General features: G+C 46.7%; 1 protein-coding gene across 2 annotated transcripts; it reads left to right on the top strand.

The window, feature by feature from the left end:
- Nucleotides 1–4,783: 4,783 nt before the first annotated feature.
- On the top strand, nt 4,784–9,821 carry HOXB9 (homeobox B9). Of its 2 annotated transcripts, none has more exons than XM_014959050.1 (2): nt 4,784–5,512; nt 9,164–9,821. In XM_014959050.1, the coding sequence occupies exons 1-2, from the start codon at nt 5,005–5,007 to the stop codon at nt 9,397–9,399; spliced, it is 744 nt and encodes a 247-aa protein (XP_014814536.1). In that variant the 5' UTR covers nt 4,784–5,004; the 3' UTR covers nt 9,400–9,821. The 2 variants fall into 2 exon arrangements, with proteins under 2 accessions (XP_014814536.1, XP_014814535.1); XM_014959049.1 differs by lacking the exon at nt 9,164–9,821 and adding an exon at nt 8,823–9,095.
- Nucleotides 9,822–10,197: the final 376 nt, after the last annotated feature.

The raw sequence follows: 10,197 nt of genomic DNA on the forward strand, positions 1-10,197 counted from the left end.
GGAAAGCCGGCCGCCCGCTATTTAATGGGAGCCGAATATTATTTCAAGGAGGGAGGGGGGGGGGGGTGGGGGGGGGGGATTAGTCTAGTAGCCAGAATGCGGGTTCCTGAACAACAATCAAACTTTATTTTAACTTTCTCTCCTTCCAGCTCCGCTTTCCGAAGGCACATACGCTTCTACTTTACAGGGGATCGAAATGCTTTATTAACTGCTGAGATTACAAACCTCATTTGGAATCGGGTTTTTTTAGCCAGAGTATACTTTAGGTCCTTGGAAAATTGCCCACATGTGTAACTTGTTTTTGCTTCTCTTCAGACAAGGAATTCCCCCCCCCCCTCCTCCCTCTTTCCCTCCCTCCTCACCACTTACGGATTTTTAACAGACGGCAGCATTCAAACTGAGAGCTAGCACAGGAAATGGCAAAGGTAGATCCTTCGGCTTTTAGGCTACAGAAACTTATTTAACTTTTTTTTTTTTTTTAAGGTTTTACTCTTCAGGAGGGATTTTTTGTTGCGCTTTCGTGCGTTTGGAGGGGTCCGTGACTGAAGTTTCTTTCATAACCTGCCTCTCAGACCTGCCTAAATGTATCATTCATAAATTATGTTTGCTTTATGCTGAGTTTTTATTCCTGTTTCCTGTCTCTCTCTCAAAAAAAAAAAAAAAACCAAAAACAACAACAACAAAAGTTATTCGCTTGTTGTTGTTGTGATTATCACTATTATTGCTGTTATTATTATAATTTCGGAATGTTTCGTATCGCCCTAAAATAAACTCCCAGCCCTTTGAAGGTTGGGTTATCTCAGAATCTGGTCTCCAGACTCGCCATAGCCATGAAGTTCACTCTCAGCTTTTATCCTCTCTTAGTTTATCCTTATCGGCTTCCAAACCCAAACTGAAGAAGCGAACCCACCCCAAGTGATGCACGTTCCCCCCCCCGACACCGCGTCGGCCTCCTGGGGTAAAGATCCTGGTGAACCCCCCCCCCAAATTCCAGCCCTGTCCCTGCATCGGGACGGGGACAGAGCCCCGCACCCCCAGGTCTCCCCCACCTTCCCCAAAGCCCTGACAAAGAGGCAAAATCATCTGGAAGAAGGTGCCAGTTCTAATAAATGGTAACAACCGTCTTTAAAAAGTGGTTAAATATGTTTCCGGTAAGAAATGGCTCCTCCGCTCCTTTTTCTTTCTTACGCCAAAACTTATAAATCAGTAAAAGGTGGCAATTGCACGGTCTTAAAAGCTACATATTTCGAAAATACTTTATATTTGGTTGTTCTCAGCTTAGAAATGCCAACCCAAAGAGTTGTTTTGTTAAGGATGGGGTTTGGCAGTTGCGTGTTTCAGAGCGCTATTTGGAAATGATTCCTCCTCTCCACAAACAATAAAGAGTATTTATAAACAGTATCTGAGTTCAGAAGCCTCTGGCTTTCCATTGCAAGCTGACAATACTCCGAATTTTTCCTCACAGCCAAAAACACTTGGCGCTGATTCTGAAAGCAGGAAAAAGTTTCCACTTCGGACTTTTTTTTTTTTTTTTAATAACTATTTCCAGTTCCACTTCCCTTTACCAACTCACAACAACAATCACATATCTAAAATTAATCTAGTTTGCGAACCGAGCAAAGCTCACACATCCTGCCTCCTCTCTCCCAAAGATTCCTCCTTCTAGACTTTTAGACTCTGCTCCGAGGTCACTTTCTCCTTGACGTTTGAGATATTTTTTTTCTGCAAACAGAAGAGCTTTTCATGTAATTTCTGCTGGGCTCTATTTGGGGCTCTAAAACATAACCCTCCGTGTGGTGTCCCCCGAAGCGGGCAGCCCCGCACGCCCCGCTCTCTCCAAGCGGGTGACCCGGGATGAAGCTGTACTTTGCCTTAAGCCCCTCTCAGAAAAGGCTACCGAGAGATGAGCTGTGGGGATATATATATAAAATAAACTACTGAACAAACGGAAACCTCCAGAGGAGCAAAAGCAAATGGATTTTGCAGATCTTCTTGTGAGGTTTCCATTCACTAGGGATCTGAAAACCCTTGGTTTCTGCCTCACAGCCACGCTCCTAAGAGTCTTCTTGGATTAAATTTATATACTACAGAAAATTATATACTCACATGCTGACATAGTTCATCATTATTTATAGGAGGCGCACCAGGATTTTTTTTTCCAAGAATATATTTATTACAGGTAAGACACGGCCAATCTATCTAGCAAACAGAGAACAGGTGTTTTGCTTCAATTAACGTTCAATAATTTCATCTATACTTATTCACCATCCTGCTACCAACACGGCTGTTTATCCATCAGTTGTATAAACACATTTCCATGCGCCAAGCGAGTTTAATCTCCACAACACACTTAAATCAGCCCTTTCCTTTCCCAAGCTCTCATAACATTTGCAGAGTCCCTCCGAATCTCTGGTGAAATAGTCTGATTTTTAAAAAATCATTTCTGAAAAGGCAATAAAGCCGAGAAATATGACAATGTGAGCAACCAGCTCGTATTTCACGTCTGATGACACGGGGTCTCTTGATTTCAAGGAAGTTAAAAGAAGGGGGGGGGAGAAGGGAGATAGAAATGTGAAAAGTTGGAAAAAGTAGGAATTCTGACACACACACACACCCCCCCTCGTTTCACACAACCCCCTGTTCGCGGGAGATGCGCTGGGGAGAGCGATCCTGCCCCACGGGCAGGGGGTTTCTCTGCCTTCACCGGTTTAAAGGGGTGAAGTGGAGTTAACTTTGGACTAAACCAAAGAGGAGAGTTTGCAGGTCGGAGGCGAGTACTCACCTGGTGCCAGTTGCCCACGGCTGCCTGGGCAAGGTCTGAGCCCAGAGGCTGGAGAGGGCTCCCCAAACTCCTCACACCTCACCTTGGCTGGAGCCCGCGGACTGACCCCGCTTCTCCAGCCCAGGGAGGATTTTGAGCCGGTTGGGGGGCTCCTGCTGCCCTGATGGATGGAAAAATGAAAAATAAATCTGACCTCCGGCATTAAGCTCCGGCTCTCCTTGCCCATCATCCCGACCCTCTCCATTTTTTTTTTTATTTTTTTTTTTTTAAATGAAAATGGACAGCTTCCTAATAGCGCCTCATTTAGAGAAGCTCTGGTCCTGGACGTGGGGAAACGGATCCCTCCATCAGGGCTCCAGGGCAGATGCTCATGGAAAAGCACCGCTTATAGGAATAAGGGGAAAATCTCGGGCTTTGGGTGGAGGTTTTTAAGCGCCTTCATAATCTTCCAGCATCAGTAAAACACCTCTGATAGCAATTTCCCACATCCGTTTTGTGTAGGCACGGACACACACACACACGCACACTCTCATACGGACAGCGAGAAATGCGAAATATATTTTTTCCTTCATTTCAGGCGGCTATTAGCACCCCTCAATGTTATTATTAGCCTGTTAATATAGACTTCCATCCCTATACACTTCAGGAAGGGTTGGAGATGATTTATCATTCCAAGAAATCTCTTTGCCCTTCACTTCAAATATCCTTCAGTGTTGGGGTGAGAGGGAGAAGGGCGGCGGGTAATAGATTAAAGGAGGCAAATTGATCCAGACTGTTACAGCTGAAGTCCGGAGAAGCACTTTTTGCCGTCACCACAGAGCGCACCTTTCCCTTCACCAACATTTACGACGCCGTCGGAGCGTCTTGCAATAAATGGATTTATCGTCATAACCGGGTAAAACTGACCCCCCGTTACCCCCATCATTTGGGCTGGGACCCGCACCGGGCTCCGGCCCCGTCTCAATCAGCGGCTTCTGCCCAAGGAAAATAAATTAAAAAAAAAAACCGAAATCGTCGGGTTTTCCGAAAACACGAGGAATATGCAACCGGGGGGAGGCTGGGGGGAGGGGGTGTGTATGTCTGACACGCACACACACCGCGGGCACATACATGTGGGGTGTGAGGGGGGGACACGGTGACTGAAAACGCGAGGGATTCCTTTTCTTTTTTTTTTTTTACCCCCTTTCTTTTCCACAGGCAATAAATTCAAGGCTATAAAAATCAAAGAAAGCTAATGTAAGTTTTATTAAACTATTTAACCATCACAAGTTTAAGGCATTCTGTAACAAAGCCGGATCAGTGGCGCACTGTATTTTACTGGCCTTGTAAAGTTCAATGAAGGCTTCTGATTTCAGCAATGGGGGGAACTATTTGAGCCCGAGCAAAGCAACCCCGAGATTACACCGCGAAACACGCCAACATACGTTCATATGCAGAGATATTTTAAAGATATATAGAGAGATATCTATAAATGTGAAGCGTAAGGCAGGGCTTCGGGTGGATCCTGGGGTGGCGGCTCGGTCAAAGTGGCAATGCCACGTCCACGCCGGTGACAGTTTAAATTTCATATATAACCGCATCACTTTTACCACGTTAACGGTCCGTTTTCCCATCCCAGCTGCTTAATTATTCTCAACACCCTCCCCAGCCCTCTTGTTACCTAGATTCGTCTTTTTCTTTACAAAAAAGGCAGCTATGGGTGCATTTCCGTGTGTATGCCTGTAATGCAGGCGCGCACATGTATGTATATGAAATCACGGCGCGGGACAAGCACCTTTGGAGACCAGGGGGAAAAAAAAAAAAAAAAAAAAAAAAAAAATCCGCCCCCCCTCCCCTTTCCGGACCCCCCCCTTCCCCTAATATTTCAGGAGCAAATCTAGGAAGGGATATTAGCCCCAGCTCTGTCCGTTTGGTGGCTTTTCGAAACTCCTGACGTTTTGCAACATTGCATAAACATAAAACAATCCATCCTTGATATGGAATGCAAGGGCGGATGACAGCGCAGCGCAGCCCCCTCGGCTTCGATTGATTTACGCCGAGACTGACGCTTTATCAGGCACACGAAAAAAGTTTGACCAATCATTTTGCTGGGAGCTCACAACACAGCAGCCCAACTGTACTTTGTTGGCTGGGAAGTTGGAGAAGGGGGTAGAGTACAAATCTAGATCTGTCCTATATATTTTTTTCCCTTCATTGAACCGTGCTTTGTATGATGTCTGAGAATGTCCATTTCTGGGACTCTTAGCAATTATTATGTCGACTCTATTATAAGTCATGAAAGTGAAGACTCGCCTTCAGCTAAATTTTCATCTGGGCAATATACGAGTTCCAGGCAAGCTGGGCACAATGAGCATCTAGAATTCCCCTCCTGTAGTTTTCAGCCAAAACCTCCAGTTTTCAGCGCCTCCTGGACTCCTTTGAATCCACATTCTTCTGGTACCCTTCCTGCCGTCTACCATCCATATATTCAACATCAAAGCGTCCCATCTGAGAGCAGGTATCTCCGGAGCTGGCTGGATCCAGTGCCCAGAGCAGAGACCCTCCCCGGGCAGGGGGCTGTTAAGGCAGAGCCGCTGCTGGGCCGTCCCGGGGATGTCCATAAACAGGGAACACAGGAGTACAATTTAGAAACTTCTGCTGCAAGGGAAGGGATCGTTTCCAATCAAAGGCCCAGCTTCGAGGACAATAAAGTTTGTGAAGGAAGCGAAGACAAAGACAGGACAGATCAAAGTAAGTTATAAAAGTGAGGAAGTAAACAGTATAAAAGCTGGAGGAGGTGCAATAAAAGGGGACAATGCTGCGTAAAAGTTTAAAATCAGGGCTTAAAGAAAAGTCTCGGCTTGCTGATGCCAACGTACGGCGGGGAGGGGAGGGGGGTGGCATTGTCTCTGCCGGTAAATAAAAATAAAAATAAAAATGAGCGTCGTCTCCGAGCTTAAGCAGAGTCCAGGGCGGACAAAAGCTGGAGCGAGTCATCCTCTGTGCTGCAGAGCGCTGGCTCCGGCAGCCGAGACCATTTAGTAAGCGGGAGTAAATCTGCGCGGGTGCGGGCGGTGGGGAAGGGAAGGGACGGGACGGGGGGAGCCCTGGATGTCGGGGAGAAAGGTGGGGAAAGCGGAGCGGCGGCGTAAGAGGGGGGAGAGGAAGGCGAAGAAAGGGGGGAAAGGGGAGAAATTGCGGAGGAAAAGTTGACGGGGGGGGAAGTGAAGAGCAGCGGGGGCTTTTCCGTGCCCGCCGCCCCGGTGCCCCGGGCAGACGCGGGGCCGGGCTCGCTCCCCGCCCCGGCCGCCCTCGGGCTCCCGGTGGCGGTGTCTTTTGTTTTATTCCTCGGGTTGGTTGGTTTTGTTTGTGGGTTTGTTTGATTTTTTTAATTGTTTGCTTATTAAACGCAACGTTTCAGGGTCTGAATATTTCCAAGGCAGGCTCCTCCATAGCTAGGAAAAAAAAAAAAAAAAAGAGGGAGGGGGTGCTTCCAGCTTAATTAGCTTTTATTTGTAATCTAGCCAGATTGGGGAAACAGTTAAACTTCAGCATGTGGGGTTTTTTTTTTTCGCGAGGTAGATTGTCTTTTTTCCCCTGAAACATCGAAAAAAAAAAAGTCATTCGCCTTGAAAATATTGAATAATACCTTCAATAATGTTATTAATAAGAATGTTATTAATAATAATGATAATTATTATATTAATGATAATGATTATAATGCAATGGCGTGTGAGTAAGAAAGAACCGTATTTTCTCCCGGTGCCGACCCGGCTGGTTCCCGGTTTCCATCCGAGGTAAAAACCGGAGCCCGAGCCCGAGCGAAGGGGGGACTTGGCTTCACCCCCACGGCAAATATTTTGCAGTGAAAGCCCAAGTTTTCCAAACTGGCAGAGGAGCAGCCCCCGCCGAGGGTCTGCCTCCTCGCAGCCCGTGCTCTGCCACAGTCATTCTTTTTCCCCTTGAATTAACTTCTATTCCCCCCCCCTCCCACCGTGGAGCAGCACCAGGGATTGCCATTGCAGCCATAGGATTCAAAATACGGTATATTCTCGCCCCTCATGATTTCCTCTCCTCCTTGAGCAGGATGTTATGGTGAGACACTTTTTTTTTTTTTTTTCCTGCAGGATGTTATGGTGAGACCCTTTTTTTTTTTTTTTTCCTCCTTTTTCCCTATCATTTAACTTGCACACAGGCACACAGGCGCACACACACACACTCACACACACACACAAAAAGAAAGTCCTATTCTATTGTACTGGGCAGGGATCCAGAACAAACTGCAACCGTGAGGTGAATGATTTGAGAGAATTAAATACCCAGGTTCTGTGCTCAATGTCCCTGAAATTGAATATATAAAAATCTTGTCCAAGAAAATGTTATTAAGTTATAAGTAAGTGCAGGGACCCGCGCTAAGAGGATGCTGTGTGGTTTCTATGGCATGTGGTTACGACGCATATTTTGTTTTAAATAATAGTTTAATTTGGGCTGATGTTGAGAGCTTGCCAGGGCTGGAAGACGGAGCTGTTTTGCAGAAAGTGCTCCCACCAATTTCCCTGACTCTTTCCATTTTTGAAAGTATTTCGCAATAATGAATCTCCGCCCTGTGCATGGCACAGGGATCTGTTAATTTATTTGCTGGATTTTTAAAGAAAAGATGTGCCAGAAGCTCTTCCCATTCGCTTTCCTGTTTAGGGGTTTGTGTCTAGTGAACAGATAAAGCAACGTTCGCGTTTGAATTATCTTATATTTTAACGATCCAAGATATGACCAAAAAATAAACCCAAACCGAATAAAAATCCGTTATGAAGCAGAGCCCTCCGTTGCCATTAAAGGATGGGTAGCAGGATTAACAGTATCAATTATTAACAGCTTTCTTCCTCTTTAATATTTAATTCTGCATATTAGATCAAGTCAATTACATTAAGGAAATAGCCGTGCAAATTTGTAAGAGGCAGTACTTACAGTGGAAGATTAACCGGATTATTTTTAAAAAATATTCAATATATTTCATTTTGCGTAGAGGAAACGTTCTGATGGCGCGCGCGCGTGTGTGTATGTATATATTTATAATGGTCCATTTAATTGGTGTAAAGGTTTATGGCTTCAGTCATAATTTCAGAGGAGGCAAAGGAAATAAAATAGAAATACGTGGTCTGTCCATAACCCTTCATTTTACTCTTTCCCGCCTCCCCGTTACCCAACGGTCAGCTAATATTTGCATGTGATTAGTGCCCTATTATTTACCCTAAACCCACTTCACCTTTGGGTGCGACCTTCACCACTACCGTGTCTGTGGGGGTGGGTTTTGCTCCCAAAAAATGTTGTTTTCTTCCCCCTCCTCCCCACCTCGAAGAGCCTAATTCCTGAAATGTCCTTTTTGCCAAAAAAAAAAAAAATTCCCACGTAACTTCTCCCACCCGCGAGGGTGACGGGCAGGCTGCGATTTGTTTTTTTGGCTGCATTTGCAGCCCTGCAAATGTCCACGTCTCTGGTGACACTCTCCAGATCCCCGGCAGCAGAGCCCGGCCAGCCCCGCAGAGGATGTTTATTGTAGCGCGACCGTTTCTTGCCACATAGCAAAAAAAAGAAAAAAAAAAAAAGAAAAAGAATAAAAATAATAATAATGTTTTAAAGGCAGGATTTATTAAAGTTTTCTCCAGACCCCCCTCTCCCTGCTTTTTTCCTTGGTTACAGGGGTGAATGTGTAGACACGTGGGAAAACACGTTCTGAAAAATATATAATATATACACTTTTCTTTTTTTTTTTTTTGCGTTGGTTTCTTTGTACGCGCGGCGCGTAAGGCGCAGATGGGCGTTATGCAAATCCCCGGGTGCGCGGGGGTGTTCACCTGGCACAGATGGACCTGGGGGAGAGTGGGGGGAGCTCTGCCAGGGGCACGCGTGCCCCCGAACACGCGTGTGCGCGGGGAAACGCGTGTGCGCGGACACGCATGTGCGTGGGAACACGTGTGTGGGGATCTTAATATTTGCTGGCGATGATTAAAACCTTCTGAGAAACACTCAAACTGCACCCATTGATCCGCTGCTTCTCTTCCAGCCAACCCCGCCGCCAGCTGGCTCCACGCCCGCTCCTCCCGCAAAAAGCGCTGCCCTTACATCAAGTACCAGACCCTGGAGCTGGAGAAGGAGTTTTTGTTCAATATGTACCTGACCAGGGACCGCAGACACGAAGTGGCCAGACTCCTCAACCTGAGCGAGAGACAAGTCAAAATCTGGTTTCAGAACCGAAGGATGAAAATGAAGAAAATGAACAAGGAACAGGGCAAAGAATGAAAACAAAACACACAACAAAACAAACCAGAAAAGCAGCATCCTTCCCCCCAAAACCTTCTGAGAAACACTCAAACTGCACCCATTGATCCGCTGCTTCTCTTCCAGCCAACCCCGCCGCCAGCTGGCTCCACGCCCGCTCCTCCCGCAAAAAGCGCTGCCCTTACACCAAGTACCAGACCCTGGAGCTGGAGAAGGAGTTTTTGTTCAATATGTACCTGACCAGGGACCGCAGACACGAAGTGGCCAGACTCCTCAACCTGAGCGAGAGACAAGTCAAAATCTGGTTTCAGAACCGAAGGATGAAAATGAAGAAAATGAACAAGGAACAGGGCAAAGAATGAAAACAAAACACACAACAAAACAAACCAGAAAAGCAGCATCCTTCCCCCCCTCCCCTTTCTCCCCCAGCCTCCGCGGCCGCGCACCCCCACCGTGGTGCTGCCAAACCCCCCCGACACGAGGGGAAAACCTCCCCGTGTCCCATCTCCACCTTTGCATGCGAGATGTTGCTTATTATTCTCCTTTTATTTTATTTTATTTTTAAAAACCTTCTTAGCATTGCCACATCGGAGGCAACTTAGGCAAAACTGCAGCTCCTTTTTGGGGACACATGCTGGGTTTTGTTTCTGTTCTCTTGTTTTCTTTCTCTATTTCCCCCCCCTTTCCTCTTTTCCTCTCCCCACAGTGTACCGTAGACACAGGCTCCTGTCTGAGCAGCACTTTTCTCTGCTCGCATTTTCTCCATGGAAAGCAAGACGGCAAACACAACATAATAATAATGTTTTAAAGGCAGGATTTATTAAAGTTTTCTCCAGACCCCCCTCTCCCTGTTCTTTTCCTGCGCGACGTGGTTACAGGGGTGAATGTGTAGACACGTGGGAAAACACGTTCTGAAAAATATATAATATATACACTTTTCTTTTTTTTTTTTTTGCGTTGGTTTCTTTGTACGCGCGGCGCGTAAGGCGCAGATGGGCGTTATGCAAATCCCCGGGTGCGCGGGGGTGTTCACCTGGCACAGAGGGACCTGGGGGAGAGTGGGGGGAGCTCTGCCAGGGGCACGCGTGCCCCCGAACACGCGTGTGCGCGGGGAAACGCGTGTGCGCGGACACGCATGTGCGTGGGAACACGTGTGTGGG

The sequence above is a fragment of the Calidris pugnax genome, unplaced genomic scaffold, assembly GCF_001431845.1.
Source record: "Calidris pugnax isolate Ruff unplaced genomic scaffold, ASM143184v1 scaffold335, whole genome shotgun sequence".
NCBI lineage: Eukaryota > Metazoa > Chordata > Aves > Charadriiformes > Scolopacidae > Calidris > Calidris pugnax.

Coding starts and splice junctions, on each gene's coding strand:
- HOXB9 (XM_014959050.1), top strand. CDS start 5,005: ATGTCCATTTCTGGGACTCTTAGCAATTATTATGTCGACTCTATTATA. Junction 5,513..9,163: donor CAAAGACAGGACAGATCAAA/GTAAGTTATAAA, acceptor CTTCTCTTCCAG/CCAACCCCGCCGCCAGCTGG.